Here is a 27,023-nt window from a genome sequence, read left to right as displayed (position 1 = left end):
TTCGCAGCCATACATTGCGACTGGGAATACCATAGCCTTGACTAAACGCACTTTTGTTGGCAGGGTGATGTCTCTGCTTTTTAGGATGCTGTCTAGATTTGCCATAGCTTTCCTCCCCAGGAGCAAGCGTCTTTTAATTTCTTTGCTGCAGTCCCCATCTGCAGTGATCTTGGAGCCCAGGAAAATAAAATCTGTCACTATCTCCATTTTTTCCCCTTCTATTTGCCAGGAATTGAGAGGGCCGGATGCCATGATCTTTGTTTTCTTGATGTTGAGTTTCAAGCCAACTTTGGCACTCTCCTCCTTCACCCGCATCAACAGGCTCTTTAGTTCCTCTTCACTTTCTGCCATTAGAGTGGTATCATCTGCATATCTGAGGTTGTTGATATTTCTCCCTGCAATCTTGATCCCAATTTGTGACTCCTCTAATCCCGCATTTCTCATGATGTGCTCTGCATACAAGTTAAATAGGCAAGGCGACAGTATACAGCCTTGCCGAACTCCTTTCTCAATTTTGAACCAGTCAGTGATTCCATGTTCAGTTCTCACTGTTGCTTCTTGACCTGCATATAAATTTCTCAAGAGACAAATAAGATGCTCTGGTATTCCCATCTCTTTAAGAACTTGCCACAATTTGTTGTGCTCCACACAATCAAAGGCTTTAGCATAGTCAATGAAGCAGAAGTAGACGTTCTTCTGGTACTCCCTAGCTTTCTCCATGATCCAGCGTATGTTGGCAATTTGATCTCTAGTTCCTCTGCCTCTTCGAAATCCTGCCTGTACTTCTGGAAGTTCTCGGTCCACATATTGCTGGAGCCTAGCTTGTAGGATTTTGAGCATAACTTTGCTAGCATGAGAAATTAGTGCGATGGTGCGGTAGTTTGAACATTCTTTGGCATTGCCCTTCTTTGGGATTGGAATGTAAACTGACCTTTTCCAATCCTGTGGCCATTGTTGAGTTTTCCAAATTTGCTGGCATATTGAGTGTAGTACTTTTACTGCATCGTCCTTTAAGATTTTGAATAGTTCAACTGGAATGCTGTCACTACCACTAGCTTTATTGTTGCTCAGACTTCCTAAGGCCCATTTGACTTCACATTCCAGGATGTCTGGCTCCAGGTCAGTAACTACCCCATTGTGGTCATCAGGGATGTTAAGCTCGCTCTTGTATAGTTCTTCTGTATAATTTTGCCACCTTTGTTTGATCTCTTCTGCTTCTGTGAGGTCCCTACCATTTTGGTCCCTTATCATACCCATCTTTGCATGAAACGTTCTCTTCATATCTCCAATTTTCTTGAAAAGATCTCTGGTCCTCCCCATTCTATTGTTTTCTTCTATTTGTTTGCACTGTTCATTTAAGAAGGCATTCTTATCTCTTCTAGCTTTTCTCTGGAATTCTGCATTCAATTGGGTGTATCTTTCTCTTTCTCCCTTGCCTTTCACTTCCCTTCTCTCCTTAGCTATTTGTAAAGCTTCCTCAGACAGCCATTTTGATTTCTTGCATTTCTTTTTCTTTGGGATGGTTTTAGTTGCTACCTCTTGTACAATGTTGCAAACCTCCGTCCATAGTTCTTCAGGCACTCTGTCTATCAGATCTAATTCCTTAAATCTATTTGTCACCTCCACTGTGTATTCGTCAGGGATATGATTTAGTTCATACCTGAGTGGCCTAGTGCTTTTCCCTACTTTCTTCAATTTAAGCCTAAATTTTGCAACAAGAAGCTCATGATCTGAACCACAATCAGCTCCTGGTCTTGTTTTTATTGACTGGATGAGTCAGTACACAGTACTTATTACAACAAAAGGCCCTAAAAATGAAAGCAAAATCCTTGTTTTTTCCAAGCTGTACCATTTCCACACTGGAGGTTTTGCGCTGGGCTGCAGGCTGAAGTTTGAGTCGGGGCGGGTTGCTCCTCCTCTTCCTATTCCCACACAGGGGATTATCTGCCCTGGGAGCAGGGGCAGCAAAATGTCCAATGCGGATCTATGACATTTACTCCATATTGAAACTTAACACATCGGATAGCCTGACCAAAACACACATGGCAATGTCATCTAATTCAGACAGTTGATTTTGAAATGAATGGACTTCTCCAGAAAGACAATGAATGAAATTGCTTGGCTCTACCCCTGTCTTTGTGTGCTTAGGAAACACTAAGCATACGCAGCAGTGGTCAGTTTATTGCAGTACATCCTGAATAGAAACTACACCGTGGCAGGAATGTTTCTATCAACACTTGGCTGACAGGGGACTGTGGATATTCTTCAATGGGCAACAATTAATGAGAAGAATACGGGATTGTCAAATACGGTTTCAATACTTTATTAAAAATAACAGGTAAAGCAAGCCAATTCACAACCCATTTTAAAAAAATGGTTAACGGAAGAAAGCCGTTTCAGAGAGAGAGAGAGAGAAAACCTCTTTGCACAGTCTTGCGATTCAATTTTTGCTCACACTTGATTCTTAAATGCCAAGATCTTCATGAGCAACAAAATATGTATAGCCACTGCCAGGTTTGGAGCGTGCTGTTCTGGGAACATCTTTCACTTTTCTTCACATTTTAGACAACTGTTAAGATGGAGAGTAAACTGGGATTTACAAGAGGGATAGAATTTGTTTAGAAAGTGTTTAGTACGCATTTGGAAAAGTAAGAGAAAATTTGACTGCCTCTTCTATTAGAGCAAAATATGAGTCCATATTATTATATAATATTTTATATTAATAATGCATTTGTACACATTACTATGTATGTATTTGAAAGAGCGATCTTGGCAGTGCAATCCCAGGCAGAGTTACACCCTTTTGAGTCCTTAACTTCAGCGGATTTGGAATAGTCTTCTTAGGATCGTACTTCAAAGAAGCAAATTGTACCGAGAGCACCTTATGTACACAACCATGAGCTAAAGAAGGAGGTAAGACACAGGTAAATATTAAGAGAATCCCATTCCTTGCTCAACTTAAAGTTTCCTTCCATATCCAGTCCACCTGGCTGGAATAAAGTTTTATTTGTCTCAAGATTCCTCCAAATTATGCACTCCTTTTTCCAGACTTCCTTGGGAGGTTTTTTTGGTCTTGCTTATTTTCATTTTTACTCCTATTTTCCTCCTCTCTGTTCCCATCTTCGCCTGACACATTCCTTTTACGTGTTAATTGTAATTTATTGCTTCTGGAAAGCAAACCCAACTGAGAGAGCTTCTGCCTCTTTATTTTATGTGCCCGCCATTTGATCATACGCAAGGTTTAAGTCATTCACGAATAGGACCCAAGGGAAGAAACAACGCCAGGCAAACAGCATTGCTTGCTTGGCCGACGGGGGTTCAGAAACGCAGTCAACTATTGCCCACAGTAACGATTTGCAGTCTCCTTGGCAGGGCAAAGAATCTCCGTGGTTTAAAGAAAACGTATTTGCTGCAACTTGCGCTGAAGGTTTTTTTTTTGGGGGGGGGTAGAAATCTTCCACGTTATTCTAATCCAAATCAAGCATTTTAAAATTAAAAGAAAACTTTGGTTTTAATTACAGATTAAGAAATAAAAAGCCCTTTAAAAAAACGGACGTGCCATTCTCACCAAGCCGAATAGAAACCGTGTGAAATTTAAGACCCATTCTCGTCCCACCAGGGACTGGCGTTTCCCATTGCCCTGCCTCTCTCTCTCTCTCTCTCTCTCTGAGTGCTTTGGAGAAGAATATGTGAAAATCATTCCTTTGTGGAACAATATTTTGGATGCTTTTGCCATTGCCTTTGTGGATACTTGGCACCGCCGGACATTTTCCAATATTTTAGCAGCAAGGCTGGAATGAAAAGGTGGGGCAACGGCTCACATTAATGCTCCGCTAAGCGAAAGCCCCAGCCGGAAAATTTACTCCGTTTGCTGGAGTCAAATGATTCCCCATAAAGTATGTGCAACGTAGCACATTTTGCCACTATGCAAATGAAAATACGGGGCTAGCTCCAGACCCCCACTTTGGCAAGGTGGCGAGGTGCTACAGTAGAAGAAGCGGCTGCTTGAGGGACCCTTTTCAGCCACAGTAGGGCCATCTGAAAACCATTACTGCATAGCAGTGGATTTTCCACATGTTCATGCGCCGGACAAGCAGGTTGCCCTTGAAAAATTGCTCCCCAGGGAGTGGTGGAGAAGGAAAGCCCAGAAGAGAAGTATTCTAATGTCAGATCAGTATTTCGCTTGAGCCAGACAAAAATATGGCCAAGCAGACTTTTGGCTGAGCTTCACGCCGAACTGTACAGTAAAAGGAATGGAGGCAACCTCCGAAGCACCGAGATCTTCAACGAAGGCTAAAATTGCAAAGGGAAAGAAGGGGAGAGTCTTTTCCCCCTTCCTTTTACTGCTGCAGAGAGAACTAACCACAGACATCTCATTTTTTACAGCACTACCCAGATGTCTCTTTTTATAATGCCAAAGGACTCGTGTCCGTCTCTTACTTCTTTAACCTCTCATTTAACTTTTGACACAGTTATTTTGGAAGAAATTCGTGGGGAGAGGGAACGCTAGTTTGAAAAAAGAAAACACACATATGACATTTACTGATTGTGCACTGACGGACGATTTGGTTCAATGAAGGAGGATTTTCCTATGCAAAACAGGAAAACCTATTTCTAAAGTGTTTTGAAAGCGCATTGTCCAAGATGTGCAGAATGAGACCCAGAAAGAAATGCTTTGATTTCTACTACCATACTTATCCAAACAGCAAAATAGCACATTCGGGTGATCTCCACACTCGTTGACAGTGGAAGAATTTGCTAGCTACCCAAATGCCAAGCTATGTAGTTATATTGTTAATATATTTATTTCTAAGAGCGAATCGTTATTTCCACAAAAGTGACAGTTCCTGCTTTAAATCAGGCTTCGTAGGCCTCAGGATAATGTAAAACCACAGGATGCTGTGACTCGATTATGCATCACGGATATCTGATTAAGACAGTCTTTCCCCCCGAGCTTCTAGGATGAAGTTCTCAAGCAACTGACGGTGTTCCAGATGCATGCCACTTGTGAATAACGGAATGACTAGAATACAGATTCAACCTTGCAGTTTTGGAAGAACAGAAGTTAGACAGGTACAGGGGGAATAGAACCCTTTTATTGTGCTAAAATAAGCAAGGTCATCAGCTTCAAAATTAACACTAAAATGTCTTTTTTTTTTTTTTTTAAAGAACGTTCAATTTCCAAGAAAGTCTTTGTGGAACTCAACACACGCTAACGGATGGGTCCCTGACCGAAATTTTCCATCTGTATGAATTTACATGCACAGTGGCTTGGACCTTAGGAACTCCCTTCTGCAAATAAAGAAGAGTAAGCACTTAATTTCTCTTCGCCTGTGATGCAGTAGCATCTGAGCACCTGTTTTATCATGAAATTGTTTTTTGTATGGTTTCTACGTTTTATGTAAACCGCCCTGAGAATCCGGGGAGGGCGGTATATAAATAGAATAAATGAATGAATGAATGAATGAATGAATGAATAAATAACAGCAGCATAGGTGGCAGAGGTCCTTCAAAGACGTTGAGCCACACTACCAGTCTGCTTTGATCTGGAGAACTCGCTTTCATTTCCCACTCCTTTACTTGAAGCCTCCTAGGTGACCTTGGGCTAATCATAGTTATCTCAGAACTCTCTTAGCTGCACCAACCTCACAAGGCTCCTGTTGTGGGGATGGGAAGGTGACTGATGCATTATGTGAATGTGACTGATGTACTGTATGATTATAACAAACCGCTTTGATAGTCATTAAGGTAGAGAAAAGCAGGCTATAAAAACCTACTCTTCTGCTATTATGGTACAAACTGCCTATACATTAAAAACACAACCATAAAGTATCAGGTCCTTTTTGGGGCATGGGTGGAGTAATCTCTCAGCTCAGATGGCAAGTGTCTTATAATGAATATAAAATAAAGGACTCTTCTAGAGCAATATCCTTCAAAACTGCAACCTGGGAAACCTTAAGAGTTCTTCAGAAGTACATTAAAACAGCAAAGGCAGATTCTCTGGGATTCATTTCCCCCACCAACACTAAGCATGCCTTGCAGTGCACAACTGGTGATGTTCCAAAAGAGTATTTGGTTCATATGAGACAAAGATATTTAATGAGCATTTCCTATGAAAAGGTGCTAAGGCCTTAGAACAACCTTTCTCAACTTTTTAACTGTTGAGAAACCCCTAAAATATTCTTGAGGCTTTGAGAAGTGATGTGATCATGCAGAATATGGTTGGGAGCATAACTGTGTACATGGCCACCTAGAGCCCCTCCCCAGACCCATCAGTGGCCATTTGGGGAGGGAGGGGGCAGGCCAACATGACCATATATGGTCATAAAGGTAAAGGTAAAAGTATCCCCTGTGCAAGCACTGGGTCATGTCTGACCCTTGGGGTGACGCCCTCTAGCATTTTCATGGCAGACTCCCCAGTCATTACCTTTTACCCCCAGCAAGCTGGGTACTCATTTTACTGATCTCGGAAGGGTGGAAAGCTGAGTCAACCTTGAGCCGGCTGCTGGAATTGAACTCCCAGCCTCATGGGCTTAGCTTCAGACTGCATGTCTGCTGCATTACCACTTTGCGCCACAAGAGGCTCTTTATATGGTCATATCACCTGATAAACGTTTAACACATTTAAGAAATACATAGAAAAATTAATTCCCACCCATTCAGGGGAGGTTTCCAAGCCTGTCAAGAGACCCCAGGGTTTCACAAAACCCTGGTTGAGAAAGCCTGCCTTAGAACACGAAGGTGATTCTATTGAGTCAGATCACTGGTCTGTCAAGTTCTGTTGTGTCTACTCTGACTGGCCATAACCCTCCAGGGTCTTTCACAGCACTGGAGATGCCAAGAATTTAACCTGGGACCTTCTGCAAGCGAAGCAAATGCTCTGCTACTGAGCTACGACTCCTCCTAGGAAGGAAGCAAGCTTGAAAGCCACTATGCTACTGCGACATGGTGCAAAACAAGAACACTTAACTCCTGGCCCAGTAGACAGTCCCTGACAAGAACCTGTCAATAACTACCAGTGCGTATGAGCTATGCTAAGGGCAAATTCACCCATTTCGTTCAAGCCATTAGTTGGTGGTTGATGGCCAACGAATGATAAGAGACTCAATTTAAGAAACAGCCATTAGTCGGTGGTTGATATCCAGTGGTGATAAACTTATCACCTCTCAGCTTAGCTCGAGTTCTTGGACAATTCTCTGAAGCATTAAGAGGCAATCACTTGGGATGAGTCCTCATACAATAACGAAGGACAGCAGCTTTGTGGGTTCAGGTTATTCAACGATAGGTGTATTGCTGATGGATGTACTGTGTGAAAAAAATACATTTGGCCATTTGTCTCTGAAATGCTGTTAAGATTCTTGGCATGATTACTGTAAAACTGGGCAACAGGGAAGAATTAGGAGCTATTGCCAATTTTAAATAAGCTGTATTTTTTATTTTCTGTACTCCTTTCACAGCTACGCTGTCATATCAGCCACTGAACATCTATCTGACCAGTAGCTGCCCTTGGTGAAAGCTAAGAATTACCAGTGTACAAGATTTATACAGAATATTGCACAGTGCTTAGGGCATGCAATACTTGCCTTTACATAAAGTGAAATGCAAGACAACACACCTGCAGAGTATTTACAATCCGAATCGGGACACTCAATAAAAGTAAGTAGGGTGGGGTTTTTTTTGCAAGTGTTCAATAATGCGGCTTCTAATTTGTGATCAACATAGAAGCCAAGCAGAAAAGAGTTTACACATTTATGATTTTCTATAAATAGTGACAGAAAAGTGCACTATAATATATCTCCAATTGGAAGGCTAGTGTGAAATGAGTGTCAACTAGGTTCTGGGAAACCAAGGTTCCAGTCCTCAATTTGTCATGGAAGTTTACAGGCTAACCTTGGACCGGTTACTCTCTCTCTCTCTCACACACACCAACCTACATCACAGGGATGTTGTGGTGAGGATAAAAGGGACCGTGATGCTGAAAGCCACTACAGACCCACATTGGGCTGATCCTGCGTTGAGCAGGGGGTTGGACTAGATGGCCTGTATGGCCCAACTCTATGATTCTATGATTGAGGAGAAGAGCAGGGCATAAATAAATGCAAATATATCTGGAAATAGGTTATTAATCTTCACAGCTGGGCAACTATCTGAATGAAAGAATAGTGTACATTAATCATACATACAAGGAGGCAGGAATCAGTTTCACACCACGCCGGATGTAAGAAGAGTGCGAAATGGCGGCCATTATTTCTGGTTTGGTACCAGATGGAGATTCGTTCCTATTCGGGCATATTATGCTGTAACCCGCCACAATCCGGCTTGCCAAGCAGGTAAGAAACTAACTAGCTAGCTAACTAGCTAAACTAAACTAACTAAACTAACAATAATAATATCATCCTTTGTGCTACTTTTAAGATGCATCTGGGTGATCCACATACTTGTCACTCTGTCTTCATAACAGGCAAATTTTTCACAGAATGACAAGTTTGTGGATTGGTATTAACCTTGGGTGGCGTCCATTTTACCATCTTCTGTAAGGACAGAATTCTGTCAAGGGTTCTTGCAGCCTTGGTGGAGGAGATCATGTTTTATGGCTTTGGCATAATGCCAGTTAGAACACGAAGCAGAAGGTAAATATGGCCAGAACGGCGGGCTCTTACACTGCTGTCCAGACGTATTAAAACCAATGAGAATTTGATGTCGGCTTCAATGGAATGCAGATTCTGCAATGAACTCTCCTCTAAAGATTTACTGATGCACTGCAATAAACATGTTAAGTTTCAGCCAAATGCTTCCATCACCACATCTCACTGCTGTCCAAATTATGGACTAATGGCCAGATTCAGCAGAACATATAAACAGTTTTTTAGAATGATGAGAAGTCAGCCACAAAACCACAAACCTATAAAGAGAAAAAGGATTTGCTGAAATAGATAAGGCTACTGGTTCATCTATTCTGGCACCACATAAACCTTCCGTTTCAGAGGAAAAGTAAAAAGAATCCAAAACAGCCAAAAATATATTAGCAGAACTGCCACAGGGATGAGAAAAATATAATTTCTGAGTCACTGGGAGAAGTTTTCAAAACCAGCTTGGAAGGACGTTTCTCTGGAAAGCCTTACTCAGTGAAAGACAATATTTTAACCAATCATCAAAGGACCAAGATTTTAACCAATCATCACTGGCAGTCTTCAAGCAAGGGTTGGATACACACTTTTCTTGGATGCTTAGGGCTGATCCTGCGTTGAGCAGGGGGTTGGACTAGATGGCCTGTATGGCCCCTTCCAACTCTAGGATTCTATGATCAATGGATTTGGTATATGATATATGTCTGCAGAGCTACAGATCTACCACCAGCATGGCTTCAGGGGCAGGCAGGGCAAATGCCGAAATGAAATAACCCGTGTCTCTTTTCTCCCACTGTAAACTTCTCAATACAGTAAAGGGGAGAATGACCACTTTGTTATTTCATGGTGATAGCTATGAAGATGCCCACCAAGGCACCAGGGGAAAATGTGCCCAGTCTATTCACATACACATTTCTGATGGAAACCTAGAACTTGCCATCTCTACCACAGACCACTAGCCATTGTTTGTATCCAGAAAGACCCTCAAGATGGCCAACTGTTTAAAAGAATAAGATTCAAATGGGTAGCCGAGTTGGTCTGAAGTAGCACAACAAAATCAGAGTCCAGTAGCACCTTTAAGACTAACACACCCTGAATAAATCTTTGTTGGTCTTAAAGGTGCTACTGGACTCTGATTTCATTGTTTAAAAGAATGCTAACCCATTTTAAAAACAGCACATATATATAAATCTAGCATTAAAGAACTGGATCGTGATATAAAGTTTGAGTCCAGGGGCACCTTTAAGACCAACCAAGTTTGATTCCAGCTTTCCTGTGGACGAACATTTCATCAGATGGATTGTGATATGTGTTGGATTAAATGCACTGCATCAAAGATATAACTCTTCATTTAAGAAACTGAGCGACACATTTCTCAGTATTAAGCATAAGTGTTTTTCCCCCCTCGTATGGCTCCTTTGATTCAGTGCTGAATGATAAAATTCTCTTCTTTCTACTGGATTGTTCCAAATGAAAATCTTTGATATGTTGAGCTGCTTAAGCATTTTGGATGGATGTAGACAGTCATTGTGATGTAGTGGTTAAGAGTAGCAGCTTCTAACCTGGGGAGCCAGGTTTGATTCCCTGTTCCTCCATGTGCAACCTTGAGCTAGTCACAGCCCTGATAGTGCTGTTCTAACTGAGCAGTCCTGTCAGAAGCTCTCTCAGCCTCCCCTACCTCACAGGGTGTCTGTTGTGGGGACAGGAAGGGAAGGCAATTGTAAGCTGCTTTGAGACTCCTTCGGCCAGGGAAAAGCGGGGTATAAAAAACAACTCTTCTTTATAGATTGGCTTAATTTCTCAGAATGAGACTGGAGAAATCTTCTGTACACACTGAGACCGACACTCCTCCAGATCAGCATTTGTATCGCTTTTACACAAATGATGCCAATTATATTAAATAGCCCTCCAAATAAAATAATGGAAGGCCATTTTTTCTCTCTCTGGTTGTATATAAAGTAATAAAAGGTAACCAAGAAAGCAAAACATTTGTATAGTTTCCCTGCCAGAATAAAAAAATGAAATGAAAAATTGAGTGGTAAAAAAGGGGGAAGGGTCAAATGGAAGCGTATAGAATCACAGAATTGGAAGGGACCTCCACGGTCATCTAGCCCAACCCCCTGCTACCTGCCCACCCACAATGACCCAAATTTCATGCCCCAGTGATCCTCCCAACAAAAATCTCCAGAATCCAGCCTGGATTGGAGGAAGTTCACCTACCATCCCACAGTGGCAATCAGCAATTCCCTGGTATGCAAGGAAAGGCCACAAGAGACATACACGGAAATATCCAGTGTTTATCATCATCACCCTTCCTGCTCACCCACACACAATCTGCCTAAGCTCATAAAATCAGCATTTCAAATGCTGGTAAAAGAAGAATGGGGATGAAACAAAGGAAAAGGGGGCCAAGTTATAGCCCAGGGGCTACAGCAGGGATTCCCAACCAGAGGTCTCCAGACCCTTAGGGGTCCCCATGAGCTTTGGAGTGGGTCTCTGGCCTTTCCCCTCCTACTGTAATGGAACTGGCCACAAGATACCCACCATAGGACTTAGAGGGTAGGCCATAGGTGTAAAAATCAAAGGAGAGAGAATTTATTGTGTTGCGGGATGGCCTGTCTTCTCAGCCCCTGCTATTCTTTCATGCCATCATGAGCTGGAGCTGCTGTAGTAGTAGTAAAGATGTCGGGGGAACATGAACGGTGTGGGTGGTTATGTCACTTCCAGTGACATGTCACTTCCAGGGGGCATGAGAGGGAGGTATGGCCTGCTGACATCACTTCCAGGGGCACTTAAAGCTTTATTTCAGGGGCTCCTCCACAGTCAAAGGTTGAAAAAGGCGGGCCTACAGAAACCTGGAACCAGCCCTCTCCACCAAAGACAGAGAAAGTTTACCTAGAATGAACACTGATGGAAAAGCCTGGAACTCACTTTCATTGCAGTTCACAGAAAAATCTGGATCATTTTTACTTTATCTAGGGCCAATGTGCTTTGGCAGCTGGATTTTCCTGTGCAGAACAGGAAAATCTACTTCTAAAGTGCATTGAAAGTGCATTATCTATTATGTGCAGACTAGGCCTAGGAATGGGGGGAAATGGCACTGGTTGAACAATACAGCACTTTCTGAAAAGTAAACTTTAAAAAAATCAATTTTGTAGCAAGTTCGCAAGGGAAGCTATTATTTTTCCATGCGGCTCTACCCCATGTAAAGTGCCTCTAGCTTTATTTTCCCTTCAAAGACAGAAGATTTGCAAGTACATTAATGCACAGATTGATAGCATTGAGATGTACCTGCCTAAATCCATTAAGTGCAAGCAGGAGAGTAAGCCTGTTGGCTTTGCCAAGTTTCAACCCAGACTGAATTTTTACAGCTGGGTTGTAAAAGCTTGACTTTTTTCTTTTTTTTTTAACAAAAGGATTTAGTGGAAATAGTGATACGATTTTAAATGCAGTGGTATGTATAGCACTGTGATAGCCTAATATTACACTAGGGAAGGGATGCTGGATGATCCAACAGACAGTGAAGCAGGTAAAAAAAAAAAATTACCAGATTGTTAGCTGTAGTTGTTTTATTTACAGCAAGCTGTGGAAATTGACTGGAACACACAAGAACACCATTCCAGGTATGAGGTTTCAAGTCAGACATTTTTTTTCCCAGAAAGAAATGAAGGTTTTATGGGCTCCCCATTACTTTAGGTTTGCTGCCAAGAAACACATTCCTCCTACATTCCCCCCCCCCCTTGCTACCGTAAAATTGACATTCTGGACCTTCTGTTAATCATATTCTTGCTTCCTCTTGTGCATGGGTGAGCTTGACTCCAGTTTAACTAAGCACCAATATCGAAGTGTTAACATATGGCTCATGCAGTGTTGGCTGGTTCTCGTCTAGGTGACAAAGATCTCTCGTGCAAAATTCTTTGGTTAAACAGAGTCCTGCTAATGAAAATGATATTGGTCCCTAGGGCAGGCTTTCTCAACCAGGGCTTCAAGAAACTCTGGAGTTTCTTGACAGCCCTGGAAGGACTTCCCAAATGGGTGGGAGCTAACTAATTTTTTCTTTACCTTCAAAATTTGTAAACATTTATCGCAGGGATAGTCAAACTGCGGCCCTCCAGATGTCCACGGACTACAATTCCCACAAGCCCCTGCCAGCATTAGCTGTCAGGGGCTCATGGGAATTGTAGTCCGTGGACATCTGGAGGGCCGCAGTGTGACTACCCCTGATTTATCGGGTGATATGATCATATATGGTCATGTTGACCCTGCTCCCAAAATAGCCAATGATGGGCCTGGAAGGGGTGGGAAAGGGAGGGGCCCCAATTGGGCGTGTACTCTGCTATGCTTCCCAACCATATGCTACACCAGGGGTAGTCAAACTGCGGCCCTCCAGATGTCCATGGACTACAATTCCCAGAAGCCCCTGCCAGCGAATGCTGGCAGGGGCTTCTGGGAATTGTAGTCCATGGACATCTGGAGGGCCGCAGTTTGACTACCTCTGTGCTACACGATCGTGCCATTTCTGGGGTTTCTCAACGTCTGAAGAATGTTTCAGGAGTTTCTCAACAGTAAAAAAGTTGAGAAAGGCTGCCCTAGAGAGCTGGCATTCAAGTATCAAATAGCTCCATATTTTTTAAAAATGGAACATCTTTTAAAAGTGTAATTAAATAAATAAATAAGAGCTTAAACTGAAAAGAGTTTTAATATTTTCATATCAGTTTTGATACACAAAATAAGAAATGTGGGGATTTTTATGTGTGCAGTTTCAAGGTTTCTCAAAAGGTCAGGCATAAAAAGCTTTCTTATCTCGAGTCCAATCAGCACACTGTTATCTATTTTGGGGATGGGCTTGGCATGCAGAAGGTTCTGGGCTTAGTCACTGGCATTTCCAGATCATGTAAAAGACCTCTACCTGAGCCACAGCCGTGGAGCTGATGATAGTGACCTTGACTGATCAATGATATGACTCCGGATAAGGCACATCATATATTTGCTCTGATTGGCAGAAAATCTCCAGAACTCAGGCCAATAAGGGCCTTTCCTGCTGTCCAAGACGGCAGGGGCTGAACAGGGAGCTTTTGTCTGAGCAGTTTATGCCCTGCCATCTAGCCGCAGTTCCACCTTACTAATTCAACCACTTCGATTGGCCTGCTTTGTGCACACTCAGTGCTATTACGTGTTTTATGCCCATTACTACACTAAGTGAATGATTTACACAGGAGAATTATGAGCCTCCAAATGTGGACTTCTCAGGGGTATGGGCACAATAAACACATTTTTCAGTGTTTATTGTACAGGGATATGCTTAACATTCTTCTTCCCCCCATTATATATTTTTGCCCCACTGGAGCTGATCCCTATATAAGCCCTATTAGGCATGCACATTCAGGTCACACAAACAACAAATACAGAAAATTTATTACAGGTGTTTCTTCGGTATTTCTAAGCTGAATGCTTCAGCTACCAGTATAGCTGACAAAAAAAAAAAAGCCAATTGCTTTGGCTTTTATTCGGGCTACACTGCTGAAATGACTGCCGGCTTTAGTCCAGCTTCTGATTTGGGGATGGGGGGATGAGCAGGAAAAAGGATAGGTACCCTTCCTCCTTGTGCCATAAAAGGATGGCATTCCCCATTTTACTGTCTTTGCTGCTGAAATGCGTTTGCATTCACAGTAGCAGTGGAACTTCCTCACAGCGTTTTTCCGTCATTTCCTGGAGGCCTTCACTCCCACCAGATTTTCTGATGTTTTTTAAAAACCAAAAGCAGGAATATTGTTATAATATTATGACACCATAGCGATATAGCCATAACATTGTTTTAAATACTGCAAAATCCCACTGGTGGTAGAGAGGAGAAATTGCCTTTTCTGCCAAGATGACTTTGCCCAGTGTCTTTGGAACTAGGCATCACATGGCAAGTTCTGTCAGCTCTGTGGTGACTAGATGAGGCCACTCTCCTCATGCCCACTGACAAGTTCGGAATGGATCCTTCACAGAGTGGCCTGAGTCCCCCTGGTCAGGTAAGGTCCCTGAATGTAGGACCATTGGGCCATTGGCTACTGGGCCATCCCTGCCATCCATCTGAAGGCTTCCAGGCCCACCTCAGTGTTGTCCTCAGGAGCCAACTTGGAGAGCTGGAAGGTGGGCATCCACCCTCCAGCCTGGGATATTTCTGCTCCCTAGAGGGGGGAGTCACCTTCCAAGTGTGGCACATGTCCCATATAATAGGGCCCTGGGCTTCCCGTTGTTGCACCATCCAATCTTGCATTAATTTGCCCTGACAAGTTGCCAGCCACTGACAAAACTAAGTTACGTTGAAGGCTCCACTGGCTGCAGATTTGGCTTCCGGTAGGCTGGAGAAAGGAGGTGCAGGTGAGGACAAGTCATTGTCCCCATATGGATCACCCACTTGTCAGGTCCTGGGGACTCTGGGTCTAAGAGCAGTGAGTCGGGGTCCTCCAGGAGGGAGATTACAAGTACCCCGTACTTCTCTCATGTTCACAGCACCCCAGTTACTCTCCTGACATCTCTGGATGTTGCCCCCTCTTCCTCCCCAGCATGCTCTGCACCTGCTGGTTATGTCAGAGTGGGAAGCCATTGGGCTCTCCGATCCCCCATCCCGTTAGGATTCATGCAATGGATGTCTCTTGTGGCCAGTGGGGCACTTTCTCTCTGGCCCCACCCTCCTGCCTTATTCTCAGCATGCAGTGGGGCTAACTGGCTCTCCCTCTAGCCTCCCTTCCCTGCCAGTACACCAGTTCCTGTTTGCCATTTCCTCCCTGCTGCTGCCCTCTGCTTCCTCTGTGTTTTGCCACAGCTCAAGGGCGGCCACCCCTTGTTCCCTGGCATCTCACTGCCTGTTGCCTTCTCTGGTGACCACCTGGTCTCCTGGGTCTCCTGGTAAATGCGGGGGTGTGGACACTGCCTCTGGCCAGACAGTTTTAAGCATTCATATCACTTTTTTTTATTTTGCTGCCTTATAGACAACCAGACAATAGTTCATGTTCTAAACTGAAAGGTGTTAATTCTCCTATTTTAATAATATGCAGTCTTTGGTTCCAACAAAGGGGTCTGTAATGTTATTTTCTGATGTCAAGTATTAACTTCTTCAAATAGCATACATTGCCACCTTTCCAGGGGTTTAAGATTTTACAGCCTAACATCGCTGTCATTTGTTAGTTTTCACTGACAACTTTTTAAAATCAAAAGTAACACTTAAAAATGTACTTTAATCATCTGACATGGCAATCTTCTAATGTGTGTCCTAAAAATACCAGGGATGCTCCTTTGTAGGCCATGTCTAGCATCCCGGTTCTCATTTTCATCTCGTGCAAGTTTGTCCTTGCACTTTGCAAAGATTTGTCTTCATTACCCATTCACTTTACAACAGGGGTAGTCAAACTGCGGCCCTCCAGATGTCCATGGACTACAGCGAATGCTGGCAGGGGGCTCTTGGGAATTTTAGTCCATGGACATCTGTAGGGCCGCAGTTTGACTACCCCTGCTTTACAACAATTGGCCACACATCTTGTACACACAAATACAGAAATGCAATTCAAATGTTGCCATGAGGAGCTTTGCCAAGGATTTTTTTTTAATGGTTCCGGAAGACAGTTTATAGAGCTGCATAAAATTACACGTTGCATTTTGCTTTTTTAAGCTAACTGGCAAAAAGCCAGCAAGACAACACACCTATATCTGGCTTCTTTCGAAAGAGCACCGAGAAACTTAGAACATCCTCCGGTTAGCAGAGTTCTCCAACCTTTACTTATGGCCACCGGGAATTGTGGTGCTTGTATTGCTAGTACTGAAACATCCAAGGCCAGACCCCCATAAATTTAGAAGCATCCCAAGGCCACAGGGGAGGAAAACTGAGTGTAAAGGAATACGTGAGAACAATACCAGAAGCCACAAAACTCTTAAGAGTTATAAGCAACTAAAATTAATCAAATACCTTCAGGGTCTGCCTAGGATTCTTTTTGAGATCTACTCCTTCCAAGGCTTGCAATCAAAGGCTGCAGTCTTAAGATGTTCCACTGCAGAAAATGGGACATACTTCTGAGGGGACTCACTCAGACCCTAAGCAGACCCTCATCTTGCTAAATTGCACAAACTAGAATAGACGGATACCTCTTGGTACCAAAGAGATTTCATAGCTTTTTGGCTCTTCTTGGCTTTCACAGAATCCTGGCTTTCACAGAAACCTCAAACAGGAACAAATGTATTTCAATGCTCCATTTCCAGTAAAAAGAAAAGAAAGATTTTGGAGCTCAGTTGCATTAGGAATCGGCATCTTCTGGACAAGGAATGCTTCCCGAAGTCTCTGAAGAAGGAGAACTCTCTGCAGTTGCCCAAGATTGAGAGAAATGCACCTGCATAGGGAGTCTCTTGTTTATTCTTCCGTTATATGTTTCCTGGCCCAAACGAAATCTCAAGTACACGGAAATAAATATCATTGAAATTGATGGGGCTTCCAGAGAATGTGGGCCATGGACGATACCTACGAGGCAAGAGCCCCCTGAAGGGAAAACCACCCTCATACAAAGAATTGGAGAAATAGTTTACAGCATTTCCAAATGCAAGCAAAATTCCAGGAGGAAGCAATTCCAGTTTTTACGTTGGCAACAGAATCTTCTGATCATGTTTGGTGCTGAATATTTTTAGACCCAAGGTGTGAGAGGGGGAGAAACGATTCAGATACCTCTCTCGTGTTTCATTCTGACTTGTAGCCACCCTTTTAGAAAGTTTCTTTCTAATGCATTTCTAGCTAAGCCAAAAAGGGGGAGGAAATAAATCCAAATCGCATCCAAGGCCCCAATCTAGTAAATGATATTTGTCCAGAAACCTGCTTGCCTGCACGGATCTCCAAGGCTGGATAAAGGCACTAATAACTAAGGAACACGCTTTACAGGTTCTGTGATTAACCCAAGAATCACAGTGAAAAAAAGAAAACAAAAACCCAATCCATTCAGTTATCCCTACAAGACTGTAGGGTGTTATTTTCAACACCAGAAGTGTGTCCAAGCAGTCTGATCCAAACCTCAAGTAAAATGCTAGAATAACAATCCGTTGATATTAATGCTGGGCTGGGCTGAGGGTCTTTTTGGAGAGCTATTGCCATTTGAGATCCAAATTACTTTTCACGCAAGCACAGTTTATAGTCAGAACAAATCATTATTCTATCAATACAATACAGTTCTGAAAATGTGATACAATTTACTTATTCCCGGTTGAGGTTCCACAGCAACTGTGATCCTAAACAGCTTGGAAAGGCAACTATTTACGTGTATTTGTATTGTAACTTAAGCCGTGTATATATATTTTAAATAATATTCAGGGAACAAATTAATAATCTCACTTTTGACATTACCCACTAGCTTTCTCATGGCCAAAAGTTCTCAATAATCATCGCGTGCCAAAAAATGTCCGTGGAGGATTTTAAGAAGACAAACATGGCTTTCATGATGCACTATGGAACAAAATAACCTAAATTGGCCAACGTATTTATGAAGCTCGTGGTAATATCACCCCTGAAATCCAGTCTGTTTGGGGAAGGTTTTTAACTTTAATAGATCATCAACTGTATTTAGAATGGATTCTGCTCTTGCTATTTAAATGACACTTAAAATTCCTGGGTTATTTATAGCTACAAGTCCTTTCCCCCCCTCCTACCTGTGTGTTAGTCTAGTGCCTCTTTTCGCTGGGCAAGAAGTATGTTGAATAAATAGCTTCATTTTCAGAACTGAGCTTATTATATCCATAGATAAGCTCCACTGCATGCTAAGTAGGAGGCGTTCTCAACACATAAAAACAGGGAGATTAGAAAGCTCCTGTAACAATTTGCTGCTTGTTTTTCCAAAAGCTCAGCCCGTTAGTGCTTTATCGTGCAGCTGCCTTGGCCTAATAAAAAGTCCCTTTCTCCCCACTCGGTTCTAAAATGCTGGCAGGCAAGGGGCAGACAGAGTCCAGTAACAATTGTATTACTCAAGATTATGCCCCATTTCTGAATTCCAGTTGTATTAGTACAGAAAACCAGAAGTTTACATGTCTTCAGTTACCGTAGGCTCACTTGAACAATGTTCATTTTAAAAACTAGAATTTGGCAGGCGATTATCACGTAATGTAGACCAAATGCACTCGGAATGTTGAAAAATAGTATGCAAAAACCGAGAGATTTCACTCGAAGAAACACTAACTATGCAACCACAGCTCCTATTCTACGCAAGGCTTTAAAAAAAAAATTTAAACACAATATCTAGGCTCAGCTTGAGCACTGTAGAAAGGCGTGGCAGTTTTATCTCCAAATGGAAGACCCCCCTCCAGGCCTGAATTCTTGGAGGCTAGACCAAACAGAACATTCCTTCTTCTTTCTTTAAACCAGGGGTAGTCAAACTGCGGCCCTCCAGATGTCCATGGACTACAATTCCCAGGAGCCCCCTGCCAGCATTTGCTGGCAGGGGGCTCCTGGGAATTGTAGTCCATGGACATCTGGAGGGCCGCAGTTTGACTACCCCTGCTTTAAACTATCAACCTGAAAAAATCCACAAAGATGTAGAGCTTCAACACAGCGCTCTGAAACCCCTTTCCCATGAGTTTAGAAACGAACAAGGAGATTGAGCTCTCCTGGAGGATTCTAACTTTAAGAATATACACCTGAGGAGGACCTCTAGCCAATGTAATGACATGGATATTTCCTTTGCATGAAGAGATCTATAGAATCGAGGGAAAGCATATGTTTCACAAGGATTGTTTACTCATTAGGAACTTCACTGCCCCAGCTCCTGTGCAGGAGCACAAATGGGGGCGGATGAGGTGCACCAGGCCAAATGATCCCCCATGTGGGTGCAGGAAGAGGTGGGGCAACCTGCCACAACTAAAACTTCAGCCTACAGCCTGGCATTGAACCTCCAGTACATAAACGGTCAAGAGCACAGAAAGGAGAATAACCTGTTCTCATTCTTTGTGAAAGACTTGTGAGGTGACTGATGGACTGATATGATAGCCAGAGTAGAGTAATGGCTAGAATGACAGACTAGAACAGAGAGGCACAGGTTCAAATCCCTCCTCAGGCATGAAACTCACTGGGGGACACTGGCCCACTCATCTCTCTCTCTCTCTCTCTCTCTCAGAGTCTAATCCATCTCAGAGTTGCTATGAGATTTAAATGGAAGGAAAAACCAGCTTCTTCATGGAAAAGCAGAATAACAGGTCACCTCATGCTAAACTGGCAATTCCACATAAAAGATTGCAATTCCTAGTTATGGACTAAGCCATAGCATAATTATTTAGAAAGCCTAAGAACCACTTGCCCAGGAATTCACTGCTTCACACACTATTAAGCATGCAATAAAAACCAGTCCCATATGAAGCAGTCAGAAGCAGACAGACAGGTATTACAAAATGCAATAAAGTGAAATAGTCAATGGACGCTGAACAATATTTATAATATGGAATCAGGTTTCCTGACATGGTTCATTATACATACAAGGCAAGGCCAACAGCTGTACTTGACCTTAAAAGCATTTTTGCTTGTTTCCATTGCTTCCCTCAATAGCTAGTATACATGTGAATCATTGTGAAGGGAGAGTCTTGGTATGGACTGGTGGCCTTGTGCCACCGTCACTGAAAAGGATGGCTTGAATAATCAGAGCAAAATCTGGAGTTGACATTGTATGACAGAGAAGTTCATCAAGGAGGACTGCAAAGGAAAGAGAGGGAAGCAGAAGACACACCAAGGTCTGGTATATTCAGTACAAGGACTACGCAAAAATAAAACGTTCATTGGTTAGCAATCCCAGCACTGGCTGTAGCACATATGAAGAATTACTATGTGGATTGCCAATGCTCCTCTGAACCCACATTCCTGGTGGCTCTTGGAAGAGGTGAACATTCCACAAGATGATAGTGGCATTCCATGGGATGAGTACTTTCCCCCATTATGGCCAGGGCAGAAAGAGTTTGCTACAGAGAGTTTTTGACATATGCTGGTCCATATGCTCAAACGTTGATTGTGCACTTTCTGACCCAGCTCAAGGCAGCCATAAAAGGCAAACGCTGCCTTTACAAAGTGGAACTTTTTCCAAAATGAGGTGAACAGAAAAGAGCACAGGTTCTGCAAAACAACTGTAAGTGAACAACAAGGCAGGAGCAGATTGCTAAAACTTTTTTGAGGAAGCATTTGTCAACAACAGCTAGCTGAGCTTTTGGATGACAAAGGAATTAACAGATTGCCTAAGGAAGATAGGGAGATAGTAGAGAAACTGAATGACTTTGCGTCTGCTTTCACAGTGGAAAATAAATGCTGGCAGGGGCTCATGGGAATTGTAGTCCATGACCATCTGGAGGACCACAGGTTGACTACCCCTGCCCTATGCCATCTGGGTCACCATAAATCAGCGGTGTCTTGACAGCACATACATGCATGTAGAGCAGTAGTGAAATATACAAATTGCATACTGGGAATTATTAGGTATAGGGTGGGGAAGGGGTTGAACCTTTAGCCCAGGGATTTCCAGCCAGGGGTCTACAATCTTTCCCCTCCTGCCTCAATGAACTTGGCCACAAGCTAGGGAACCAGCTGCTTTCACTGCCCCCCCCCCCGATCGTGAGTCCTGTCGGGGTTTATACACCTGCATGTCTACTGCCTTAAACCGTCTCCTATACCTCCCCCACTCAGCCCTCCTTGAGCCTGCCTGTTAATGTAGGCGGTGATGTCATTTCTGGTGACATATAACTTCTGGGGGACATGGAAGGGAGGCATGGCCAGCTGACATCACTTCCTGGGCTCCTTGAAGCCTGAAACATTATTTCAGGGGCTCCTCCATGGTCAAAAGGCTGCTCTAGTCATCTTTTGCCTCAAGGGTTAGCAACAGGGGAGAGCAGATAGCACCATCCAGGTGGCTGTATTTGGTTCAGGTCTACCAATTGCTAACACCAAATTTCGAGCCTTCATCAATCTGAGCACTAAAACTAGGCTAGTTTAAATACTGAATAAAACCGATATTGCTCCAGAAATTGGAGATTTTGCGGGCAAACCTACAATCACCAGCATAGTGTACTAAAGCCAAGGAAGGCTATATTTAGTGCTGTATTTCATTAACTCATGTAAACTGTATATATCGTGGGTTAAACAAAAACATGCCCTAAATTACAACATCCAGTGCAATTCTATGCAGAGTTATTCCAGTCTAAATGCACTGAAATCAATAGATTTAGGCTAGAATGACTCTGTATAGGATGCACTAATCATCTACTAACTTCAAGTCTGTAATATTCCATCCCACCATCCTCTCCTCTTCCATGCATAAATACCCTAGCAGATTTTCTAAGCCCACAGTGCCACTAACACCTACATGGTTCCATCTAAAAACAGATGTACTGATTCATTTCAGTATCCACAGTATCTGTTCTAATCCTAGGTTTGAACCTGCATCCCTTTAGAGACCAACAATATTTTGGGGGCATGTGCTTTCAAGAGTCAATGCTCCCTCCTTGGGCTCCCAAATTCTGCAGCATCTACCAGCTACAATGAATTTTGGTCGCATATACTTTTGTGCCTGCCTTGGAGGAAGCAACAATTTTGAAGGATAGTTGCTCTGTTTTGGGTCAGGAACTTCCCTTCTCCAGGTGTCGATCACAAAACCCGACAGCGATCTGCAGATTGCAAAACCAGTTTCCCCAGACACGAGCCCTGATCATTCGTCAATTCCTTCTATTTTAACCAAACTAGTGTCATTCAGTAAATAACATTCTCAACTTTGTACTTGCACAACAGTTTTCACATATGCACTATGATAGGAAAGCTTTGGGAAGTCCTTCATTCGCATTTCCAGTTTACAAATAGGTATTTTGGGGTAACGATGACCTACCTCATTGGGTTGCTGATCCAGCAAATGCATTTCAACCACTTGGCTCACTTAAGAGTGTCACATAACTGCGAAAAGCTAACCTGGCACCATGGGGAGCACTAAAGATTCACTTCCAAATGTGAACAATAAACAAAAAAGCGACTGCTGTTGAAATGATGTCCTACCTGTTCGGTAGACAAAATTGCCTTCGGTCTCCGAGGACGATGGAGACACCAGTTCCTCTTCGAATTCGTTGGAGCTAAATGAACCCGAGTGGCTCCTTTGCCTTGTTTTTTCCATCATGGCCGCGTTTGTGGCCATGACGTGCCTCAATGAGTCATTCAGGTAGCGATTCAACAAGCTGCTTTTATATTTGGGGGGTGATACGTAATCCTCATTAGCGCTCCCTTCTGGCCTCACTCCAGATTTTATTACTGAGCTTTCAGTTTTAATGACGGTGTGATGAACCGGTGTGTTGTATACCCCTTCGTTCATATGGCTTCTTGGAGGATTTTCACCGTCTGAAGAAAGAAGACCCATAAAGAAGGAGCATTAATAAGGTAAATCTTTAAAAAATTCTAAAGTATTCATAATTAAACCTTTGTAAGAGCTTCTTGTGGCACAGGGTAGTAAGGCAGCAGAAATGCTGTCTGAAGCTGTCTGCCCATGAGGCTGGGAGTTCAATCCCAGCAGCCGGCTCAAGGTTGACTCAGCCTTCCATCCTTCCGAGGTCGGTAAAATGAGGACCCAGCTTGCTGGGGGGTAAACGGTAATGACTGGGGAAGGCACCGGCAAACCACCCCGTATTGAGTCTGCCATGAAAACGCTAGAGGGCGTCACCCCAAGGGTCAGACATAACTCAGTGCTTTAATTAAACCTTTGTAAAGAAAAAGAGATCAGATTATCATAACGGCCATTTCTGAAATACACTGAACTTGCTTGCTAATGGCATGTTTGCAAACCCATCATCCTCCCCACCCCCCTCCCGGTCAAATACAGAGAGGGAGAATTATACTGTAGCCCCTTTTCGGTTCTTCGGTATGAAGCGGACAAAATGATTTACAGACAGCATATGTTTGGGATGCTGAGCTGTTCTAGCAGATAAGTCTGCCATTTCATAAACAGTTTACTCAAATATACTGTGTGGTGTGCAGTTTGATTTTAGTGGCTGAAGGCCAAAGAACAGCACAACTGGTTCCACATGCTCAAGGGTGTTTGGAGCTTATATTTCTCCAACAGCAGCCCTCAATTCCCCACCAGGCCACATGGCAACCCACATTGGAAGCGAAGGGAACTTTTGGAAGGCACTTTCTCGGCTGGCACAAGGCCTGCTGTTCGAAGACTAGAATCCCGCCGGACATGCCCAAGGCCTTGGATGTGCTCAGGGGGCCTTGTTGGGATTGCAACCAGTGATTGTCAAAGCGTTGGCTGGAGCCCACCAACTCAAGGCAGTCCTCAGCCATGTCAGAAGAATAACCTGCACTAAAGAATAACCTAGCACAAAGAACTCAATGTAACCAGTTCGTGGGTGAAAGGACAATCTGAAACCTTGAGCAATGCAAACCACACGGTTTGTGGTGTTTTGATCTAATGGGCAGAATGATGAATGCTTAGACTGGACCTTCTCGCGGCCTACAGGAATCATAAAATGGGCAAGGTCAGGGACGCAGATAGATTTTTTTTTGCTGATGTATGTGAGTGAGAGTAAGAGAATTACAGCGCAGTCCTATGAAGTACACCATCATTCTATGATCACTGACTTCCCTGGACTGAAAATTATTTAATTCCATTTAGGATTGCACTGTCAGAGACACAGCTTGGTAAAAAAGAACTCAGCATGCATCAATGACCACTTCTCCAGATTAACCATTGGCAATAGCTGGAAATTCAACTACACTTGGTATGGACAATATTAGAAAAGGATTGAACCAACCTTCGGAGCATGAATCATCGCTGCTGACACTCAGCCTTTCAGCATTTCCTTGAACATACTTGTTGTACAGCTTTATCCGTAAAGCCCAGCTAAGGTCCGGCTGCCGGACAGTATTTTTAAGTCGACGTCTTGCATTGGCAAACCAGTTGGATACCTAAAATAAAAACAAATGCATCAGTTTTTCTTACTTGCCACGCAAAGGAGAGGAAAAGAAAACACTCCTAGCTTTCATTGCAGGGGAAGCAGAAGAGAACCAAGCAACCTGTTCGCTCTTCTCCTGACATGTATTACGCTTGCACTGGGAAAGCGAAACACTGAAGCTCCACTTCATAGAAACTCGGAGACAGAGTAAGAGCATCCTACTTGGGGGGAGATAAGCAGAAACCATTCCTCCCTTCCTGCACAAGATCTTCCCATGCAGAAGACTAAGAGGCTATTTCTTGCAATTGCCCTGCATCTATCGCAGGGGTGGCCAAACTGCATCTCTTCCAATGTTTACAGACTACAATTCCCATGAGCCCTTGGCAATTGGCCATGCCAGCAGGAGTTCATGGGAACTGTAATCTATGAACATCTGGAGAGCCACAGCTTGGCCACCCCTATTGAGAAATTGGTCTAAAACAGGGGTAGTCAAACTGCGACCCTCCAGATGTCCATGAACTACAATTCCCAGAAGCCCCTGCCAGCATTCGCTGGCAGGGGCTCCTGGGAATTGTAGTCCATGGACATCTGGAGGGCCGCAGTTTGACTACCCCTGGTCTAAAAGGATAAATGTATTATTACTTTTTGTAGTGAAAGACCCCAGACATCTGAGAACGAAGTTCCCAGCAAGGAGCTCATACAAGTATGGATCATGCAGACTCAAGGAAAACCTGCAGAAAAACAAAACTTGCCGGCTGCCATTTTAGGGCTTTGATATGCTAGTTCAGCATAGATCCCAGCGACCACCAATGGAGACCAGGGTTGCTACGCAAAAGCAGGCAATGGCAGACATCTCTGCTCATCTCTTGCCTTGAAAATACCCCATAGGGGGATAGCCATTTACTCCCTGAGCACATGAAGCTTCTTTATGGCCTGTCCAGGGATTGTCATTGTTGTTCTGTTAAAAATCACTTTCAACGGTTAAAAACATGGTTTTCGTGTTATGTTATGATTGTTATGTACAGCATTATGTAAGAATTCCACAACGTTTAATGTAAACCACCCAGAGCCGTAGGGTAGGGCGGTATAGAAATCTAAATAAATAAACAAACAAACAAATAATAAAATAAATAAAAATGGTCAATTAGACCAATGGTCTATCAAGGTCAGTATTGTATCCTCAGACTGGCAGTGGCGCTCCAGGGTCTTTGGTTGGGAAAGCTCTTTTACATCATTTGCTACCTGGTTCTTTTACCTGGAGATACCAGGCACAGAAGCAGGGCATGCAAAGGAGGCACCGTGCTGAGTCACAGCCCCACTCCAAAAGTACACAAACGTACGTGCATTTATGTCCTACCTTGGGCCTGTCAATGTCAGTTGTGCCTGCTCACACCAGGGTCAGAGATTGAATGTAGGCCAGCTTTTCTCAACTTTTGTACCCTTGAGAACCCCCTGAAACATTCTTCAGGCTTCGAGAAACCCCAGAAGTGATGCGATCATGCAGAATATGGTTGGGAAGCAGAGCTGTGGACACGCCCACCCGGGGCCCCTCCCCTTCCCACCCCCTCCAGGCCTATCACAGGCCATTTGGGGCGGGAGGGGTGGGTCGACGTGACCATATCTGGTCCTATCACCCGACACATGTTTAATGGATTTTAAATATACAAAATCAATTAACTCCCACCCATTTGGGAAACCCAGGGCTGTGAAGAAACCCCAAGGTTTCCAGCCTGCTCTCGGCATTCTGTACGCGACACATATGCGCTAGTGCTAAGCCACAGCTTCTTCCACACATTTGCTTGGACTTATGAGAAAGGGATATGCAGCTTCCCTGGCCCTTGGTGGTGTTGCTTTCCACATTCTCCTCTCCTGTTTTTGTTTCTAACGCTACACGAGCCAGCTTCATCCATTCAGCTTCCCAGCTGAATACTTTCTGACAGTTTCGGTAAGTTGCCAACGAGCAGCGTAGAAGCATACCTTGGCCTTATTAGACTGCATTGAGCAACAGCAGAATGTGGGGTTTTTTATCCTTATAACACTTTATATGAGCAATAAAGCTTGCATGATTTATATGTATAGGTTACTGTTTTGATGAAAGGGCCAGTAGCAAACACGACGCATTCAGCTTTTCCATGTCAGCTGCTAACATGATTCATCTTGCTAGGAATTATCCTTATTTAAAGTAATCCAGAAGGCAGAGAAAACCCAGATCTTAATGATGAAATAAGATGGTTATAGCAAAGGAATGTATCCCCCAAACGCTTGTCTTCCGGCTGCTTCTTCAGACTCATGGAAACAAACACAGATATATATATCTGTATGGATCTTTCCTTTGAGTTCAACACATTCATCATAGGTTCAACACAAGATTTGGGGAGGGGGGGGCATTTGGTCATCCTCCCAACTGTGGAAAGGACAAGGAAGAATGGTTTTAAATTATGGGGAGAAACTGCATTTGGGCACCACAAGTGCTCTAAC

At 43.4% G+C, this 27,023-nt stretch overlaps 1 protein-coding gene across 2 annotated transcripts in view; it reads right to left on the bottom strand.

Annotated features, from left to right (window-relative positions):
- Positions 1-27,023, bottom strand: part of MKX (mohawk homeobox) — a 66,494-nt gene that overhangs the window by 20,942 nt on the left and 18,529 nt on the right. For both annotated transcript variants that reach the window (XM_077303703.1, XM_077303702.1), the window contains exons 4-5: positions 24,405-24,558; positions 22,657-22,992 (exon numbers count right to left, since the gene is read on the bottom strand). In XM_077303703.1, the coding sequence (XP_077159818.1) occupies positions 22,657-22,992; positions 24,405-24,558 (490 nt within the window). The remainder of the gene's footprint in view (positions 1-22,656; positions 22,993-24,404; positions 24,559-27,023) is intronic.

This window comes from Paroedura picta, chromosome 11 (assembly GCF_049243985.1).
Source record: "Paroedura picta isolate Pp20150507F chromosome 11, Ppicta_v3.0, whole genome shotgun sequence".
Classification (NCBI taxonomy): Eukaryota; Metazoa; Chordata; class Lepidosauria; order Squamata; family Gekkonidae; genus Paroedura; species Paroedura picta.
Note: the sequence above shows the minus strand (reverse complement) of the source record. Positions and strands in the feature narration are given on the sequence as shown.